General features: G+C 46.1%; 1 protein-coding gene across 1 annotated transcript in view; it reads left to right on the top strand.

Annotated features, from left to right (window-relative positions):
- LOC146172124 (peroxiredoxin-6-like) overlaps window positions 1–18,048 on the top strand; it is a 30,372-nt gene extending 12,324 nt beyond the window's left edge. Inside the window, exons 4-7 of the mRNA XM_084585823.1 lie at window positions 14,139–14,282; window positions 15,135–15,208; window positions 16,517–16,589; window positions 17,590–18,048. Coding sequence (XP_084441949.1) covers window positions 14,139–14,282; window positions 15,135–15,208; window positions 16,517–16,589; window positions 17,590–17,724 — 426 coding nt within the window. The 3' untranslated portion in view covers window positions 17,725–18,048. The remainder of the gene's footprint in view (window positions 1–14,138; window positions 14,283–15,134; window positions 15,209–16,516; window positions 16,590–17,589) is intronic.
- Window positions 18,049–21,844: the final 3,796 nt, after the last annotated feature.

The raw sequence follows: 21,844 nt of genomic DNA, 5'->3' as shown, positions 1-21,844 counted from the left end.
CTTGTTTTGTGGTTAAGAAAATCAACCGCATGCCCTGCGCTAGTTTACACGGCTGGTTGAGCGCTTCTTTCGCGCATGGCTGAGACGTAGGTTAGGTCAAGTGCATTCGTGGTATACATTTTTTCTATATCGGCGAAGTGCTTTCGCCTTTCTTCTTCCACAATAGTTTTCGATGTGAACGCTATAAATTGTGCAACCTAAAGTAAATGCTACGGCTGCAATGTGTCCGCTTTGGCCATTCTGCAGTTGTTGCATTTACACAAACACGGCGCTTTCGACTCAGCGCTGTGATGCTGATTTCTGACCACCACTGGTGTGCGTGCGTGCGTCAATGCGCACGCGTGTGTGTTGCCGGCTAAGTGCTATATGATCCTCGGTCATTGCCGCGAGTGGTGCGCGCCCGCGGGTGTGGGGGCTGTACGAAAGCACACAGAGTACACATGGTCCTCGCTCAAAACGTTCCTTTGTCGCCAGGCGTCTGAAGGACGGACACTCGACCGTCACAAGCTCAAATCATTCCGCATACATGCCACACAAATTCTGCGCGAGCAGTTCACGGCGTCCGCTAGGATACAGCTTACGAATCTTAGCTGTGCCGAAATGAGCTTTTTTCTGCGTCTCCTTTCCGTTCTGCTACATCTTGCTTGGAATGAAGGACACATGAAGGGCGGGCTTATAAGTCTACACTTTAGCAGTATCTATAGACCTATATGCCCGTGACGCTGAAGACAATGGCAGGAGTGGAATGCGAGATGAAGCGGGTAATGTTCACCTCTCTGTCGATATCGCAAGACTGCGGTTTTGTGTCGCAATGTGCTCATCGACAGAGATTGGAACACCCCGAATGACGTCAGCGCACAGTAGGCGATATTTCCCGTGTACTGTGTGCCGCGTCTGGTGGCAATTATGGCAAGTGCTTTTTTGTTCTTCGCAGGAACATTCTTCACGGAGAGGTTGCAGCCCGTAGCTACGCCAGCTGCGCTTTTCACATTTTCGGGCGAAAAAAAAAAGCACTACACTGGCGATGCAGCAAAAACTCTAAAGGTTAACCGACGGTATAGTTTTGCATCAAAAACGATGCAACAATATACACGGTACGCAACAATGAAAACACAGAGCGCGTATCAGACGAAACTACAGTAGCCTGCGAGCGCAATTTCACTATAAATATATAGTAATTAATAATAATGAACAATGCTCAACCGAGGAAGAAGAACGCAAATGTAAGTCACCGCATAATATATTTGCGACCAACAGGGTAAAAGAACCTTGAAATAATTATGAACAAACAAACGTGAGAATAATTTAATCTCTGACACTGGCATCTGAACCTCAAAAATTCTTTTCCAGCTACCTTCGCAATCACGAAGTAATAATGTCTGCCCTGGAAGATGAACAATGAATATATTTTGGAGACACTCGCAAGACACCGGTGAAGAGAAGTGGAAGCTCCTATATATATTAATTCAATTTCACTAACAGTTCGCATTTGCCAACGATGATGCTCTATTGGGGAAATGATTTCAGCTCAATGATTGCTCTTTTCTTGCTGCGCGCGCGTCGACAAGGGATATAGTACGCGCTTGTAGACTGAATGGTCATTTTGTCTAGAGCGCGCAGTTCTCTCTTCAATCGTGTTCTTCAATTGTATCAAATCAAATAATAGATGATCTATATGCCGGTTTTCAGGGCCACCGACACATTGTGCGCTCTTTGCGCTGCCATTTCCACGTACGCAGACGTGTTTCGTGTAGGTTGTCTCTAAATACAAACTGTGCATGAGAGATTGTGGAATATCAAACAGTGACTACGAATTGATCAAGTATAGGTAAGAACTTCTAGATTTTGGCTTTAACGAAATATTTTCGCTCATTTCAGTATGCATGGAATTCAGAAACGTAGATATGCACATCACGAGAATGTAAAAAGAAGTGGAAATACTGTTACTTACTTGAGCCCAGCCGCTCCAATCGCTTTGGTGTCTACAGGAGTAAAGCAATGTCCGTATATTCATTGCATCACTAAAATGTGATATTTTTGGTAGCCTTGCCAATTTCTTTAAGCATTTCGTATACCAGTGCACAGTTCCAAGGTATTTGACTGGCATTGCAAATGATGTTCGATGTAAGCTGGGAGCCGTCTAATATTCCACACGTGAGCGGATCTCTGACCGATACAATCCAGTCATTGCTTTTGCTGCGTATGCGAATTTCAACACCCGCCGCTCATTCAGTTGTGGAATGACGAATGCAGATATAGAGAAAAATTGAAGACTGAAGTGAATACTATATCCATGAATGTAGCCAGGATACAGCATTTATAGCTGACAAAGTACTCTCTCTTACACCATGCATGCTGCGATTCCAAGTTAGCCCTTTAAGAGAAAACTCTATTGCCGGACTAAACAAAAACCATGGAGGATTTGCTGTTTTCTTTAAAATATTCATAACTTCGAAAATGTTGGCGGCGAGGATGAAACAGCTGATGTATATAATTTTCATCTCATTCCTGGATCACAGAAACTAATGGATGGCACTCATGCTGGGTCATCAAACGGAAAATGTGCCTGCTGCTCTCTGTTTTTCATGACACTTCAAACGAGGGTTCCGCGCCTCTGCTATACCGAGAGCACTGAACACTGCTTGAGGAACTCTCAAACATACATGGCGGCCCCTATTTATAGGCTTTTCAATCTTTCCCTCGCCATTTGCGAGACGCCGTACAGTACTGGCTGATAATACGTACTTCGTTTATACATGTGAACATGGTGAAGTTTTAGCAAGGATAACATCTAATTGCCCAAAGACATACGTGAAAGCCTGCGAGTCACGCCAATCAGGAAACTCAACTAATAGTCGATAGATTTTATATGTGGAGTCGAAGAGATCCCCCAGTCAAAAACTCCACCCCACAATAGGCGTCTCTCTCTCCCTTCCTACTTTTTCTTTAGTGCCGAGCCTTTAATTTATCCGTCATATAAGATGCTCTTAGAAAACACGTAAAAAAATCTTTATTGGACGCCGTTTTCAAAAAGGATTAAGGTGATTTGAGCATTTCTCTTTACACCCTGGCGTTTGTGCACGTGTAGATGTCTCAAGAAGTAGCCTCTCTACTTTCCCCCTTTCACCATCCAGCAGTCAAACACTGCGTCTTAGCAGAAGCAACCCGCTTCTATATATAAAGATTGTGCAGCGAAAAACAAAGCAGGAGCTATGTGGCACCTATTTGTTCTTTGCAGCCAGCTAGCCAGGTGCGTATACCATTGCAATTCAGCTAGCAAGTGCCTTGAAGAATCTACGTGACTGTGCGAGAGATTCAGACGTAGCCCTTCGAAAAGAGGCCGAATCGAGAGGGCTCTTATATAAATTTCAATGTGTCACGTCTCGTTCCAGCCGGAATAAGATTTGCGAGCGTGGGTAACACTACTGAAGTCGCGAAGAACCTGCAACAAAACACAGAATTGAGATAAAGGCGCTTTTTTTGGCTGGTAAACTAAACAGAAGGTACGCAAAATAACTAACACTTTATGACAAAAGCTTGGGTGGTTGTTCGCTGATGGCGAGAAGAAATTCAACTTAAAAGAAAGCGTACTAATGGGCCAAAATGTCGGGCCATCCGCTCGACATTAACCAATTTTATTGTGTATGTAAAACGTAAATTTTCTGCACGTACGGTATGTCTGCGCGAAAGACCAATGTAGCACCCGAGCTTCGCGTGGGTATGCGCCCATCGTTGGGGTTCTGACCTTATGTGTCAGGCTGGACGCTGCAGATCAGTATTTGTGTTCACCGTACATGTTCTTGCTTGTTTCATTGCTTAATTTAAAGCAATACCAATACTGGGAAAAGAAGCGAAAGAGGATATTTAAAGGATACATTTCTACTCAATTTAAAAAAAAAATGTACAGCGCTACTGTAAAGATTATAAACAATTCTCGCTCGAGCGATCTGCGAGATGGCGAACGTTAGACGTTTGCAGCCACTGTTAAATATTCGTCACTTCATCAACGGTTTGCATACTCCTAAGCAGTGTCGCAACTGCCCTGGCACGTATCTCGTTATGAGAACCAACACAAGGACACAATGATAAGACCAGAAGACAGGCGACTGAGGACCCTGATATTTAAATTATTGCTCGACCGTGCAACGCTTGCTAAATTCAGAGTGCAGCGTAATACTTTGCGTACCAAGATAGTACAACAAAATGCGCAAAAAAAAAAAGCACGTAGTAGCACGAACCAAGCGGTACGTAAACAGGCGACACGAGATTATTTCAGAACAGAGAAATGTTTTTCTACATTTCATTTCGCTTTTCCAAGGGCAGAGCCTTGTTTATCCTTTCGTTATCCTTGGAAAGCCATTCATTCTCTGGCAAAGGTACCGCTGCCCGCATTCCGAATTCAGGAACCCTGCTGACTCACCGCTTTGCAAAAGAGGTAGCGAGCGAGAAGCAGACAACAAAAGGTATGCCATTTTAAACAGCGCCAATGGGATGGCACCATGTACATAGCCTTGAAAAGGGTAAAACAAAAGCCCGTCGATTCGTTCCGGCACGTTTAAGCTGTCTTTGCCGCACTCCTGCCATCCCTTTCGCCTTCGCAACTTCCGCGACAACAGTGGACGGAGGTCCACCGCGGAGGAAGAAGGCGCGGCTGCTGCATAAACTATGCAGCCCAGCGTGACAGCGGGGGAGTCGCGAACGGCGTACTGCGCAACGAGACGATGGTGTGAGTCAGGCGGCCTCGCATCCCCGGCAAGGACGCGTCAATTACGTCTGCGTAGTGTCGCGACGCTGGGGCTAAGTCGACCCGGCCTTCACTTGGTAGCGTGTCGAGACTCGGGGTTGACGAAAGATTGAATCTTCTAAGTTGGTGAAATATGTACAAGCAGGTTTAATGGCACTTTGAGAAACTTATTTACAAGATTATTTACACGAAAAAGAAGGGTACATCAGCAAAATGGCAAGCGTTAAGAGTTCATAGCGAGAAGCGACTGGATGAGCCGTTTACCCAGGGCCCAGAGCGACCTTTCGTGCTCTGCAGCGTCCTTAAAACCCCCTATGTCCAGCCCCTCTCTGAAGATGCTGACCAACCAAATCCAGGGCACGCCCCTCAGGTATCGGCATCCAATCGAACACATCACTGCACTGATGGTCTGAAGCACTGACTGGTCCGGCATTCATTCGTTGGGCGTGATCACTTGTTGGCGGGAAAAGCTTGGGAACGGCGAGGAGAGGAGGTACATTTCTATTCTTCAGCAAAGAAACCACAGGCTGGTTCTGACAAGTGGTTTTACTTCTCAGAAACCCGAGTGCACGTGGCGCCGCATCCGCTCCCAGCATTGTCCGTTTTCGACAATTGCAAATCTTTCCTGCATTCCTGGGAAATCACTTAATGGCTGTATGCGTCATGCTCCTTTCTTGTCCTGCACGTCAGCGGACATGTCACTCTGTCGTCTCCTTTGGAAAGTAGGCATTCCTCACTGGACGATAGGGCTTATCGACTGGAAGGGTGAACAAAAGAAAGAAAGCACTTCCTGCATTTCCCGCAGGGGGACGTTTCTTTGTGTTTTTCCAGACGTTCTCTTGGCAGGGTCAATTTGGCATTTGCAGAGTGTCCACAAAGCAAAACAGGCTTACAAAACAGGATTCCTGGAAACAGGCTCACTTAGAGCCATTGGACCATCACCACATATTCACAGCACTTATCCATGCCCACAGGCGAACAATAGAGCGCGCAAATGCGGATGCTTGGTCGTAACAGCCTCCTCCCCCGCCAGAAGAGTCTCGGAGGGCAGCAGTCCCAGCTGCTGCATGAAGAGACGACTTAATGGCCTGCACGTGAACGCTTGAAGCTCGCTGTTGCTTGTCGCGTTGTCTTGATTGTTGTAGGCCAAATTGCTCGAGCTGTCTGAAACTCAACCACATGTCGAAGCAAGCACTCGGCTCCCGTCTGAAGAGACCAGGTTAAAAGAAAACTGCCATTGTTGTTCGAGAAAAGCCCACTCTCAAGACGTTCAGGACCCACGTATTCCTAGAAAACCAAACGTGCTGCTTTACATAGCCACACATATACAAGCGCACGAAAAAAAAAAAAAAACCTGATTATCAATTTGGATACATGGTGAGGAACATCTCGGACCGCTTAGAAAGAGCGGCTAAGCGCGTCCGCATTCCCATTTAACTTCCCCTTTTTGTATCTTATTTCAAAATTGTACTGCTGTAAAATCAAGCTCCACCTAAGAAGGCGACTGTTCTTCGATGTCGCAGTTTGCAGCCAAGCCAGGGGACAATGGTCCGTCTCTACGGTGAATTTGGCCCCTCCAAGATAGCACTGCAATTTTTGAATGGCCCATACAATGCAAGCGCATTCTTTCTCTGACGCGCAATAAGCCCTCTCTCTAGAACTCAGTTTTCTGCTCAAGTAGAGCACGGGGTGCTCATTACCGTCGTCATCTCTCTGGCAGAGAACAGCACCTAACCCTCGATCACTGGCATCACACTGGACCGTGAATTCTCGGCCATAGTCTGGAGCTCGCAATACCGGACGGCTAATCAGCACAGCCTTCAGGTTTACGAAGGAGGCTTCCTTTTGTTCGTCCCAGACTACATTTGTCGGTTCTGTCTTGCGGAGAGCGTCGGTCAGAGGGCTAGCCAAAGCTGAATAGTTAGGGATGTAGTGATTGTAGTATCCAGTCAGACCCAGGAATGCTCGAATTTCCGTCTTCGTGCTCGGCCGCGGGTAGTCTGCTACCGCAGAAATCTTAATCTCGCTGGGTTTCCTGAAACCTTGACCTACATTGTGACCCAAGTAGTCCACGGTCGCCCTTGCCAGGCAACATTTCTCGGCCTTTACGGTTAGTCCAGCTTGACGCAAAAGGCTCAGTACAGCTCTTAGATGTACCATATGGTCCGCCCATGAGTCGGAAAAAACCGCAATGTCATCTAAGTAAGGCACTGCGAATGTTTCACACCCCTTTAAAACCCTATCCATGAGTCGGGAAAAACAAAATGGAGCATTTTTGAGCCCGAAACTCATCATTGTTGGCTGGTAGCTGCCCGTCGGAGTGACGAAAGCCGCGTATCTGCTGGCGCGTTCAGTGAGCGGTACTTGCCAGTATCCTCGAGTAAGGTCCAGCGTAGTCACATATGCCGCTCTACTGACCTGTTCTACTCTCTCCTCAATATTCGGAATAGGATACACTTGATCCCTGGTGAGAGAATTTAGCTTTCGGTAGTCTACCACAGGCCTAGGGTCTTTACCTGGAGCTTCTACTAAGATCATAGGCGAAGCATAATCGCTTTCCGAGGGTTTTATTACTCCTAATTCCAGCATGCGAGTTACTTCCCTATCCAGAATTTCTCTTTGCCTTGGAGAAAATCGGTAGTACCTTGATCGCACTGGCACGTCTGAAGTCAGCTCAATATCGTGCTCAGTCAAATCAGTCCTGCCTGGCCTGTCCACGAAACAGGCCTCAAACTCTGTTATTATTTCGCCCAGATCGGACAGCTGGGATTTCTTTAGTTCTCCTCTCTGCTCTGTCTTTCTGAGAAGCTCCTGAGCGTTGCTTCCTTTTCCGCTTAGGCAAATCAAGTTGTCCCCCATCTCCTCGGGAAGGTTTAACGTTAGATTTACCACGGCTTCCCTCTGCACATAAGGCTTCATAAGATTGCAATGATAAATGCGCACTTCTTTACGCCTACCGGGAATTTTCACTGCGTAGTTAGTGTTAGAAAGCTTTGCAACGACTTCAGCCGGTCCTTCCCACTGTACTTCGAGCTTATTCTGCCTTGAACTTCTCAGCAACATCACCTGGTCCCCGATACAAAACGTCCTTTGACGGGCTGACTTATCATAGTACACCTTGGAACGAGCCTGGGCTGACTTCATGCTGGCCTCAACGAGTTCCTTAGTGTTATGTAAGCGATTCAAGAGGTTCAGAATGAATTCCACTACTGTTGGGTCTTCTCCGCGCCCCTCCCAGGCTTCGCGCACCATTCGCAAAGGTGAGCGCAGTGACCTTCCGTACACCAACTCGGCTGGGCTAAATCCAGTGGATTCGTGCGGCACTGACCGCAAAGCGAAAAGCGCTGCAGGCAGGCAGGTATCCCATTCGCGCTTGTTTTCATAGCACAGTCCCCTCAGGACTCGTTTGAGAACAGAGTGCCATCTTTCTACGCTGTTGCTCTGCGGATGATGGATCGAGCTATGCACTACCTTAATGCCGCATCGCTCGAGAAATGAGGTGGTGAGGACACTCGTGAAAACGCTACCCTGATCACTTTGGACCTCGGAAGGGAATCCAACTCGTGCAAACACTGACAGCAGCGAATCCACTACACTCTCGGACGTCACCTCGCGCAGCGGAACAGCCTCTGGAAACTTTGTGGCTGGGCATAACATAGTGAGGATATAACGGTACCCTGACTCTGTCACAGGAAGTGGCCCAACTACATCTATTACTAACCGGTGAAACGGCTCGGTAATGATTGGTACTAACACCATCGGAGCTTTCCACTTATCTTGCGCCTTTCCAACCCGCTGGCACGTGTCGCATGATCGTACAAAATTTTCCGTGTCCTTAAAACATCCAGGCCAATAGTATTCTTGCAACAGCCTCTGCTTTGTTTTCTTTATTCCAAGGTGACATGACCACGAGCTGCCATGGGAAAGTCGCAGTAAGTCTCCGCGATAGTGTTGGGGAACGACTAATTGGTCCCGCTCTACTCCGCGCTTATCCTTGAATAAGCGATACAGCACTCCCTTTCTCATCTCGAAAGAAATATTGTTTGCTGTCTTAGTGGCGCGGTGGCGCTCCCTTATCTCCTGTATCTTGGGATCATTGGCTTGCTCTATAGCTAAGTCCTCTCGGGTTCCACTTAAAAGTCTCGTGAGATTACTAGACACTGGCGGCAAGAGGTTACTCTCAAGAACGTCCTCATTCCGCGTCTCATCAAGCTCCCTTTCAAGTTGACATATCTGAGATGCCTCGCTCTCAAAGTTTTCTGACCTGCTATCTTCCGCATTTACCACTGTTTTAACTGCCGTTTCCTCCGCTGTGGATTTTTCTGGAATGAGCAGTGTAGCTAGTTCTCGTGCCTTTGAACGTGTTAAGGCTTGCACAACTCTGTCTCCGAAAAGGATGCCCCTCTTTCGCAGCAGCATGTCCGATTTGTTGGAGAACAAATACGGATAGCACTTAGGAAGCTTTCCTGAAACGGCAGCCTCGGTTGTTAATTCGCCGAAAGGGCCCTCGATGACCACGTTCGCGATCGGCAAGCACACACTCTGTTCCTCAACTACCTGTCGGATCCATGCACACTGTCCTGTATAGTCGGAAGGCGATACATACGCCGGATGGACAACATCCATCGTTGCGGCCGAATCGCGCAGTACCTTGCAAGGCTTCCCGTTGACTACTAGGTCATGCAGGTAGGGTTCTAAAAGCTGCATATTTTCATCGCAGTCCCTGACATACGAGAAAGCAATCTTTTCTTTCCGGCAGTTGACGGCAATGTGACCCTGCTCATTACACCTAAAGCATGTGAGCGGCTTCCTAGCCTCAAGCTTATTCTTTGTGTTCTGCACGTTGGTCACTTCCCCACTTTTCTCACTGCCGTCCTTTCTAGGGAATTTGCCTGAAGAAACCTTCATTTCTTCGTTTCCAACTCTAGCAAAGTGCCTTTCCTGACGGTTTTTCACACTGAACTTGGGATTGCGGGGCCTATCCACTGCTGGGTTGCTGAATTGTCGGCGCGAAGCATACTCCTCAATAAGTTCGGCAGCTTCAGTTGCCGACTTAATTTCGCCTCGGTCCTGTAACCAATTTCTTTCTTTTTCTGGGAGGCAGTTATAAAACTGCTCCAAAAGAATTCGCTGGACTACAGCGTCCCTATCACTGTAGGAATCTGTGCTCTTTAGCCACTCGCCCAAATTTACTCTTAAATTGTACAGGAATTCAGGGTAACTCTCGTCCCTGGACTTAGTAGCGTTCCGAAAACGTTGTCTGAACGCCTCGGCGCTAAGCCTATACTTTCTCAGAAGGCAAGCTTTGACCTTCTCGTAGTTGTCCGCGTCCTCCTTGCTTAGCCGCGCGACAACCTCCGCTGCCTCGCAGGGCAGAACCGTCAATAATCTCTGAGACCAAGTGTCTCGCTGGAAGGACAGTTTTTCGCAGGTTCGCTCAAAGTTAGCCAGATACAGACCGATATCCCCTGATATCACATATGGCTGCATGTACTTTGACATCTTGAAATCTGTCTCCTTGTTGAGACGAGGTACCGCTAGCTGGGGACAATCGCCCGACCTCTTGCTCAACTCTAGTTCTAATTTCCGGAGCTCAATTTCTAGCTTATTTTCCTCTCTTTCCCGCTCTTTCTGCTGTCTGAGCTGTTCCTGTTTTTGCCCGATGAGGTTCCATGCTTCACTGAGCTCCTCATCATCGGTTCCCAGATCAGTGATTGCCTTTATAATCAAGGGTTTTCGTGCCAAACCACTTGTATCAATTCCCAATTCCTCACACAATAGCAACAGGTCCGGTTTCTGCAGCCTTTGTAGGTCCATGATCGCTCCGAGTGTCGGCTACTTCCAAAACAACAGTGCAAACTACCAAACCTAAAGGCGTTTCAACACTTTTTACCAGTTCTAAATTCTAACCCTGTTCTAGAACCTGGTCCACATCAGAAGAAAGCCAAGCACTCACCCACACATGCGATCGATGTTCCGAGCTGCTCTCTTGTTGGCCGATTGTTGCGCCTGCTTGTTGCTTGAGATGCCACCTCTGATCACAAGCTGTGGCTTGTAGATTCTGATCCACCTCGAATCACCAGATGTTGTAGCTTGTAGATCCAGATCCCACCTCCAGTCATCAGATGTTGTGGCTTGTAGATTCAGATCCCAACGCTGGTCACCAGTTGTCGCGACGCTGGGGCTAAGTCGACCCGGCCTTCACTTGGTAGCGTGTCGAGACTCGGGGTTGACGAAAGATTGAATCTTCTAAGTTGGTGAAATATGTACAAGCAGGTTTAATGGCACTTTGAGAAACTTATTTACAAGATTATTTACACGAAAAAGAAGGGTACATCAGCAAAATGGCAAGCGTTAAGAGTTCATAGCGAGAAGCGACTGGATGAGCCGTTTACCCAGGGCCCAGAGCGACCTTTCGTGCTCTGCAGCGTCCTTAAAACCCCCTATGTCCAGCCCCTCTCTGAAGATGCTGACCAACCAAATCCAGGGCACGCCCCTCAGGTATCGGCATCCAATCGAACACATCACTGCACTGATGGTCTGAAGCACTGACTGGTCCGGCATTCATTCGTTGGGCGTGATCACTTGTTGGCGGGAAAAGCTTGGGAACGGCGAGGAGAGGAGGTACATTTCTATTCTTCAGCAAAGAAACCACAGGCTGGTTCTGACAAGTGGTTTTACTTCTCAGAAACCCGAGTGCACGTGGCGCCGCATCCGCTCCCAGCATTGTCCGTTTTCGACAATTGCAAATCTTTCCTGCATTCCTGGGAAATCACTTAATGGCTGTATGCGTCATGCTCCTTTCTTGTCCTGCACGTCAGCGGACATGTCACTCTGTCGTCTCCTTTGGAAAGTAGGCATTCCTCACTGGACGATAGGGCTTATCGACTGGAAGGGTGAACAAAAGAAAGAAAGCACTTCCTGCATTTCCCGCAGGGGGACGTTTCTTTGTGTTTTTCCAGACGTTCTCTTGGCAGGGTCAATTTGGCATTTGCAGAGTGTCCACAAAGCAAAACAGGCTTACAAAACAGGATTCCTGGAAACAGGCTCACTTAGAGCCATTGGACCATCACCACATATTCACAGCACTTATCCATGCCCACAGGCGAACAATAGAGCGCGCAAATGCGGATGCTTGGTCGTAACAGTAGTTCCTCTGCCTTCACGTGCTCACCTGCGGAATGTTGCCGTAGCCCACTCAAACACCTCTCTCTCTCTTTTGGCGGAGAGTCGTTTTGAGCCTGCATGCGTGTACGTCTGCCTTTTATTCTAACATTTTAGATGTTTTCGCGCTGCATTGTTAAAATGTCGGGAATAGATAGCACGCCACATTGCCTGGAGGAGCTATTGACTTCGTTAAAACTGTTCTCCTTTCTTCGGGGCTATAACCTTGTCCACATGTCTATCACGAATTGCTATCGACAAACAGCAGCCGAAAAAAAAAAAAGATGACGCTTTTCAGTGCATGGGCCAAGTTACTCCACTAAGAATGTAGAACGTTAGAGAAACTTAAATTCGAGAGTTTTTCTTTTGTTTTTTGAATGCAATCGTGTCAAGCCTACCTTCGTAAGCTTTATGAACTTTCTTGAGGAATGAGACGTTCTCGCAGTGGTCGACCATTCGCCGTCCGGAAGCTATTATTAGAGCCTGGAGTAACGACGTAGCAAAGGGCGTTGGGATAACTTCAACTGGCCTGATTTGGTGATGTAATAAATGCGACGCACGGCAGCCCTTTCCCTACCGACTAAATTCGGTCGCAGCGGCCAGGTTTGTACCCGCCACCTTACCTAAGAGATACAACGGTGTAGATCTTTGCAACTAGGGCTGCTTAGGCGCCGCCACGTTGCTTGCTGAGCTTTTGGGCGCGCATTTCGCTAGCGCGATGGAAGCGCCAGCGGAACCGTTTTTCAAAAGCCCAGAGAGGAGCCGTTTTGATATCTTCCTAAGAGCCACCAGGGAAGCTATAGGTTATTCACATACACGCATATTCACATACACATGAAACCCTCCCACGCATGAAACCTTCCCGTGCAAAATGCATTAGAATGCATTTTAAAATGCGCACTAGCAGCAATGGATTCCCAATTTCAGCTGCCCAAATCACTGTCCGCCCACCGTTACTACTCGGCTTAGGTCTCTTGGCTAACTACCTCACCTTTTTCTGCTCTGTACATGCCTAGTCGTAAGGTGTCCCCTACAAGATTATTGCGCGTCTCTTTTGATCCAGGTGCGTTAGATGGCTGATGATTCATGGTAAGATGACTAAGGGACAACATGAAGTGGTCCTTGTGTTTTCGAGAGCTAGCCTTTATAACTAATCACAACCATTAATAATATTAAATCACAGTAATTAAATCTAGCCATAATTTTAGTAAACTAATTGAAATTTGGAGTGGACATTACGTAGCACTAATTCCAATATGGTAAGTGTGAATCCATATAATTTATCATCGCTTTTTGATAAATACTAAATAAGAATATTTCCAAATATTACCGCTATACTAATTAACGATAATAGCATGCTTCGTTTTGCAGCAAACGGCCTTAGTCACTAGAAAATGCTTTCGAATTAATTTCCCATATCTCTTAAGTACTTGCAATATTATTTACTGCCTCGTTACCACTTACAATGATGATAGCATTAAGCACGTTGCATGACTTCGGGAAAGCGCTTACGCTCCTATTATTTGTAATAATACTGCATTTTCCCAAATATACCACGAAGGTACGCAGGAACCAAAGACTGTAGGGAAAGACTGTAGGGGCAACTAAGTGAACGTTTAGGGCATGTGAGAAATTATTTTCTTCTCCGTTCACTTCGGTCTAACAATCAATTTTATTGCGTAGAGGATTTCTAAACCACGTCTGTAAATTTTCTTTCCTTACCGCCACATAAGATTTCTGTGTTACAGGGGTTACTCTGGCGTTATTGGTTACATAGCACTAATTGAAGTGCAACTATAGAATACTGGATTTCTGTCCTCTTTTCAGCATGGCGGTTTCCTGGCCGAATTCAAGAATTAAAGCTCGTTTCACTAAATGTCTGACGTGGAGACCATCGCTCGGTGGTATGTAGCGGGGCAGAAAAGGGCAACCATGTGGCTACATCGTCTAATGCCTAAATTTGCCCCAAAGGCTCTTAAGAGTGGCCCCGAATGCTCTTAAGAGTAGCTCCAAAAGCCAGCCGTTGGTGCGCGCATTTTTGCTGACAATCTCGGTCCCCTTTCCACTTCTGTTTTTCTTTTTGTTCAGAGCAGTCCGTTAATTCATGCAAACCTACGTCTCCCATTTCTATTTTTTTTTTTATAACAAACCATGCAACTCCTGCAGATGCAGGGGGTGTCTCCTCCGTTAGTGACTTATTTATCTGCTGTACGCGACCGCTTCGCTGCAGGACATCATCGCATTCAACGACCTGCGCGTGACGGACCTGCCTTTCCCCATCATATCGGACGAGAAGCGCGAGTTGGCCGTGGAGCTTGGCATGCTTGACCCCATCGACAAAGACAGCGAGGGAATACCGCTCACCTGCAGGGCGGTGCGTTTCGTCCCTTCCTCCCGACCACGTTGTAACCATCTAAACCTGCGTGGGAACGCACGGCTCTCACTCCGCTTGCTAATTCCTCGAGGAGGCAGTTACGCAAGTTTTATCCTCCTCCTCGGTTTATCTCAGCAGCAAAAGCCGCCGCTCTCCCGTTTTCAGTCGTATGCACAAAACGTGAAAGCATGTTGTAGCGCCTGATTTTAGCCAAAACTGCTGCCAGCCGCGAACAACTGAACAGCTGATGCTTGTTGCTTATCGTATATCTGCTAAGTTCCATTAGTACGAGTATGTGCACTATGACTGAGCGTAAAGGCGAGGCAGGATGCCATCTGCAATGAGCCTGACACATAAACTGAAAACAAAAAGCATTCGAATAAGACGATGGATGTTCTGCACGCTCGTGTGTTACCTGCCGAACTTACTCCCCTTCGAGACGAAATACAGGCTACGAAGACGTTTCTCTTTTAGCTCTCCCGTAACGGCATCTGCTGGTACTGGTTATTCCATACAATGCATTTCACCATAAACCATTCCCTTCTTACTACAGTAGCACTATATTATCTTGAAGAAAATAACAAAGTAGGGCATTCCTGGGTCTTCCGGCATAAACAAAGTTGTAAACGCGAATGTTCTGTTGGTCTTCCGGCCACTCCAATTCAGACGTATTCCTGTGTTGTTTTTTTCGCGTTGAATGAAGCGGATGCAAGCGATGCATCTAATCTGTCGCAGAATCCTCAATCACAATCAAGGCTTTTTAAGCCAATAAATTAGCACTCGTATAGCCGAAGAAAAGCGCGCCATTTCTTGTTTCATGACGAAATAAATTTTGCCCCCTTCTTTGAACAGGTGTTTATCATCGGGCCGGACAAAAAGCTGAAGCTCTCTATGCTATACCCTGCAACAAGTGGAAGGAATTTTCCGTGAGTCCTGTAAATTTATGCCACAACGCTTTGTTTTTTTTTTTTTGACGAAAAGAAAAGAAAAAGCTGACTGCTTCTTGGCATCTTATTGTCACCACGCATTTCCAAACCGTAAACGGTACAGTAGAGGAAATCAGATTCGTCATCCGGTGTAAAAAAAAAAATGTGTTTTAGAAAGCGGGTAAAAATAAGTGGCACCGAACACCGTTGCTTCTGTGATGAAATTCACTAGCGCTCTGCTTTTGAACGTGTATGGCAGCAATTCGGATCCCACAGTTACTTGCACTCTTAACTTTTTTACAAATTCCCACTAGAGAAATTATTGCAATTTACCTCTGAGGGAATTTTGTTTTCAGGCTGCACTTTTTGACCCTTTTAGGCCAACATTCCTAATTAGGTCAGTAATATTTTCCATTTCTATCGTGTTTTTAATTTCTATAAAACAGCAATTAAGACCAAGAAAATAATTTATAATCCTTCCCTTTCCCCGCTAAGTTTCTATTAACATTTAGGTCGCATTCTAAATAGCCACTTAGAACGATTTTAGACTGGCCAAGACGTCGGCACAGTGTACCACTAGCAGTTTGAAATACGCACTGTCACCATCCTCAACAATCGTTTCTGAATTACTGCATACCTGGCAATTATCCGCAACAAACTGACTCTGCACGTATTTGTCACATTTGGTGCATTCTATAGCCGAATGCAATTAAAAAAGCGGCTTTTTCTCCTCGCACGACAGCCCCCCCCCCCCCCCCCCCCTCCCCCAGACAGCCAGTAGCGGCAACCGATTCTTAGACTTGCTTGTGTGACATCGCTGTGGCTTACAGGTGCATGAGTGTGCTTCATGGTTTGATCAAAATAACCTCGGAATCCAATAAATCGCCGAACATAATTGACTTAAGGGCGTCTTTAGAGGTCATCTGCCGACTTTTTTAGTACTATTCGCTCACATAAAACATGCAACTTTCATGTAAAAGCATAGCTTATCTCATTTACTGTGAGGGAAAGTTAGCTTCATAAACAATGCCTGCAATTTTTATAGCTTTCCACCTTTTCCAGAAAAAGAAAATAGCCGCAAGGGACCATACCTGAGAGGACAGCAGCTCTAGTGCCGTCCTTTCTGCTTCCTGTGTTCCACGCTACGCTGGAACATATAACCAATCGTGCCCATTGTTTTCTACTCTCCGTTTTTCTTAAGATTGTTTTGAAGGCTGATTATATAATGAATAGACTCGCATTTGTACTCTTACTAATTAAAGAGACGATCAGCATCTTTGACTCTAAGAACTCCTGCTTTCTCCTCAGGGAGTTGTTTCGAGCCGTTGCTTCCCTGAAGCTCACTGAAGAAAAGAAGGTGGCCACTCCTGCCAACTGGATGGTGAGACTATTCAATATTATCGAGAACTTTTCTCACATTCAGTAGTGACACATATTCCCTTTCATTATGTGATCGCCCTGAGATCACAAAAGGAGATAGGCACACCGTATATCTTGAGCATGTAGAAGAAGCGCGAAGTTGACGATAAACACAGAAACCCAAATTCTAGAACGCACAACTATTCTCTGAATATGGGAGGTTGCAGTGTCAAACAACGTACGCGAGCTAATTAAGTGGATGCGCTGAATTAGCAGCACTCATGGGATAATCTGCAAGCCTCTCTGCTTGTCGCTACGATAAATAGAACATTAGACAATTCTCGCTTGTGTTCACTTGACACGCGTTAGATGTCATGCCATTTATAAGCTCTATCGTTAATTTCGGGTTTATTGCAATTCGCTTCACGCTTTAGCGTTTCCATTTTCAAACCAGATGCCCTCAGTCCCAAGGCTTGACTTTATCACGGTCACTTTTCTGCGTAAATAGCAGAGGTGCTATTCCCGAAGTTATCTTTGATCTTTGCGCTTTCAAAGACCGAGAGTCAGCAGTCGGCATCAACGCTAATTCACATAAACACTTTAGCCTTAGTCAATACAGCTGTGTTTCTGGCCAAAGCACTGCAGACTGCACTGCCTCTCAAAAGGGCGAGCTGAAGTCAAAACATACGAGCTTCATGGGCTGAAGTCATAATTTGAAATCGCGGCTTTCTCCAGTGGACTGCTTTATGAAGCATGTCAGCACGTGAAATTCTCGGCGTATCTTTTTCCCTTCCCTCAAACACTGAAAATGCCCATTTGCTACTCTTATACTTTGTGCTTGCATGCTGAAGTGCTTACGTCTGTAGTTTTTTTCGGAGCGTCCCCATAAATTCGTCCAAGAATATTAAAATAAACTGCATGTATTAGGCAGCGTAGCGGCTCGTTTAGAGCCGAGCAAGTATGCATTCCAGTGTTCTAAATTGCAAGTAATCTTTTTTTTCTTTTTGGCAATGAACTCGCAGCCAGGTGAACCGTGCATGGTGATTCCGTCGGTAAAGGACGAAGAGATCCCGCTTCTGTTCCCCAAGGGTGTCACTTCGTACAACGTGCCGTCGGGCCGAAAGTACCTTCGAGTCACACCCCAGCCGGACCATTGACGCAGCTCGGACACGGCTGCTCGACTTCGTGTGGCAAGGTGTCTGTAGTTGATCACCCGAAACCTCTCATTCAGCGTATAGTTATGATTTACGAGGAATAGCTACGCATAACCTATAACTCGATTTGGCTGCTGTATATCCCACCCATTCAAGCTAGCAATGAGCAATCAAAAGCGGTAGAGAAAAGTTTCAGAATATCTCTATTCGCTACTGAATATAGAAACACGCACTGATGACCAATAATTAGTAGGATCTGTCGTTCCGTGCTTACACTGCAGCTGTCAATGGCTCACACTTACTTGTTCTGCAAAATAAATGGTTCCACAGATGCTAAATGAGTCCGTGAGGTGATTAAAGGGTGAACAAGCTGCAAACAATTTTTAAAAAGCGCAGCTCAACGTTCCCTTTTTAATGGCTCTTTTCCGAAATGTGCAGTTTTGCTTTAGGCTGACACATTAGAATGACATTTACTCTTTACGGTCGCCATGCAGCAAACCAAGGCGACCTACGAAAAAGGAACCTCAGTTAAAGCTTTGCGACCTAACAGCAATCACATTGCACTCTCAGAAGAGCAATTTCCAATAATAATTTTTTTTTCTTGCTGACGATAGTGGAGTGAATATGTAAACTGAATTTGACTACCATTGTATGGCGCCACGTCTTGTGAAATACAAAAAGAATGACTCGCATTGCATCTCGAAATGCCGCGCGCATGTGCAAGAGTGAGAGACGCTATTCTCAGATGATGAATAACGTGAGCATAGTATGAAAGACTTATTTGCCCTATCCATGACGGTGAAAAAAACAAAACAGGATAAAAACTCAATATACCATGCATGCCTCGTTTACACATGCGGAGGTCGTATAGAAAGTTTGCGAGTAGTTAATGTTTGGGCTTGTTTGGTTCCTACGGTTTAAGGTCCCAACGTGGTCCTGGCTACGCGGGATGTCCTAGTGGCGGGCCCAGTAATGTCAGACCACCTGGTCGAAATTACCGTGCACTAACATCACACAGAACATGCATTACCGTGCACAGTACTAAACGCGTACTCACGCTGCACGACACGGACGCCTCTGTTCGCGTCTCTATCGAAAAGCCGCCGCCACGATCGTGGTCGAACCCGTGTCCTCAGAATTAGAGGTTTGGCGTCCTAACCTATGAGCCACCGCGACTAGGTGCTACTCGCTGCAATTTTCTCGCCATTGGGCGCGAACGGTGCACGCCGATGGAATTTTGTTACCAAGGCACAGGATTCTGAAAAAAAGAAAATACCGAGGTAGCCATCATTTCCTTCTTATGCCACAGAATGTACCAAATATGCAATCATTAGTCGCTTGCAGTTTTTCCTGTAGATAAATGGGCCTTTATTCCGACTCGTTGATAATGTCTTAAGCAGCACTGATGCCTTTCCTTCGACTTATTTCGAAAGACACATTACGAGGGACAAGTGAACTCCAGAATTGAGCGTTTCAAGTATCATGCTCACTAACCCGAAATTGCTCGAATGTGGATAAAAGCAGCGGCTGCAAGGAGAAGTTAATTACGTTTTATCATAGGTTCACTGACTAGTCTGCATTGCTGACCGAGCAGCTTCGGCCAGCCTTGTGATACCCCTGCTACACGGGCGTTTTGAATGCCTTCGAAACGAATGACATTTGACTCGAATGCCGAGCCTGCGCTGCTACACGAAGAGTTTCGAAGACATTCGATTGAAATGTCATTCTAGTCGAATTAGCTACGCAAATACATTCGAGATTTTGGAATGTATTCGAAGCGCGAACACAGCGAGCGCTGACCAATAACAGGTCTCCACCGCTTTGCCGCCCATAGCAATGACGCGCGACTATGGTGGAGAGGCAGCGCGACTGCTTCGGTTCTGTGGTTGTTGAATTCGACATCTGCTGCTGACTTTCTTCTGTTACTTGTTTAGTCAATAGCTCTTGTTCTTCGCTAAAAGATTGCTTGAAAATAATATTACACAGCTTGATGTTTACCGCGTGAGCGTGGAATTTGCACACGAATGCACCGATGACGACGTACGATTTTGCTCTGGTATAGAATTGACTACATCGCTGTGTATGAATAAGAAATGCTCATTTACCTGCCATAAAGCGCGGGTTGGTCTGTGCTCTTATAGAGCAATACCTACTGTTTCGAACAATTAGCGCCATTGCTTGTTTACAGTGTGCGACAACTCTATACTATCGCCAACCATGAAAACACTATGGTCGCGGGTTGATGACGTCTCTTAACTGGAGCTTATCGCTGATTCTTCCTGCTTTCTCCAACGTGATCGTTTCTTGGTATAAGCCACTTTATACAGAAGTATGTGCAGTGACCGTCCGCATTCACTGAAATGGCCTAATTTGTTTTACGCAAGAGGAGTCTACGGCTGCTGCTGGCAACCTATAGCTGAAGCAGATTGCTATAGGCAGTCAGGGTCCCACCGACGCCTCCCGTTGATTGTGCGCGTGTCCTGCAGTGTAAACGATATTCGATTTCAGCGCACTATTGCCAAAACTGTAGCGAAGCTACACTCGAAGGCCATTTGCATTCATTACATCTTGTGAATTCGCTCTGGAGAATCGCGGAAAGCGCGAGCCCTGGGTATCCGGTCGCTAGCCTATAGTCGCGGGCGGTTGGCGTCGAATAAAATGCAATCATATGGCATGCGTTTATCGTGGTTGAGTCTTCATGTGTGTAAATGTGGAACCTAGACGCTCGTTTCGCTCATATTTAATACGAATAAAGTAGATACAAGCGCTGATATGGTCACGCCATCGCCTCGTCAGCCTAATGTTTACATGAAGCTGCCGATCTATCGAGGACACGAAGGGCTACCGTCGCAGTGTCGTTGACCTGAAAAACATGTCGCATTACAATATTATGCGGCTGTTGGAGGTGCTGCTGTTGTTGTCGGTCTAGTGTAACTGCGGAAATCACCATCATTGCGCCGTTGTACACGCTGAAAACAAACAAACGTACAGAAGCGAGACTCGGTTGATGGATGGATGAATTAAATATAAGAGCGTCCCCGTTGAAACAGGGTGGTAGCAGTTGCTATAATGCTCATTTTACCCCTCTATATCTTAATTATTGTCTTAGATTGAATATCTATGCCATCATTTTATTTATCGAATGTTTGTTTCTACATTACTAACATTATGTCACTTTTCTGCTTTTAAGCCCCCAATCTTCCAGTCGTTTTTTGCTAGCTTCCCCCGCAGGTTTATTCACCCAGCCGCTGGTATCTCTAAACCCCAGAGCTTCGGGGCTGCAGCGCCGCAGCGCCATTGCAATGCATCGAGTGAATGATGAGGCTTTCGAATGTGCTTAGAAACTATCGTGTAGCACTGCGGGAATCCGTCGAGTCCGAATGTCATTCAACTCGAAAGTCGTTGGAAGGCACACGTGTAGCGCGGCGTAAGGTTTAACTCAGGTCTATATTCATTCCCTTATACCAAATGTTTTAGTGTGCCATGATTTCGTCGCTAGGCCGTACTTTTCAAGAATATCGAGAGCCTATGCAGCTAACAACGCTTAATTGTTGCCACTGAACTTTGTGCTATTCGTCGTAAGGCCTTGCTTTTTTTGGGGGGGGGTATCGTTTCCTCCTTAGTTCTAAAAAGACTTCAGTAAAACAGAAGAACATATCTAGTAAGGGAAATTTGGGCAGAATTTTCTTGTTCTATTCCTCGTAAAATTACAGATGTGTTTACAGATGCGAGGCGCTTAAACGTGGCTTGCAGTACAGAGTATTCATACCCTAAGCCCCACTTGGCTGAATAAATTTCAGCAGTGTTGTGCAGGATTCGCCATTTTGAAAATATCAATTGCACCTAAATTTATATGAGTATACTGCTGCCTCGCATATGTGGATTATTACGTATTGCATCTCTTGTTCCCAGGTCATGCTAGAACACCACCGAAAGCAACTGTCAAAGTTCTGAAAGCGCTGACAAACTTTTGGGCCCTTATGCCTGATTGGCACCATCGAAATTTATTTGTTTCATACATTTCTTTTTATCTAAAATATCCGTAGGGTCATGCGGCATTACAAAGAGAAGTGGTTGTACAACAAAATTGCAATATGAACGTGACTTTACAAAGGCGACTGTT

The sequence above is a fragment of the Amblyomma maculatum genome, unplaced genomic scaffold (genome assembly GCF_055883805.1).
Source record: "Amblyomma maculatum isolate TAMU_Amacu unplaced genomic scaffold, ASM5588380v1 scaffold_13, whole genome shotgun sequence".
Classification (NCBI taxonomy): Eukaryota; Metazoa; Arthropoda; class Arachnida; order Ixodida; family Ixodidae; genus Amblyomma; species Amblyomma maculatum.
Note: the sequence above shows the minus strand (reverse complement) of the source record. Positions and strands in the feature narration are given on the sequence as shown.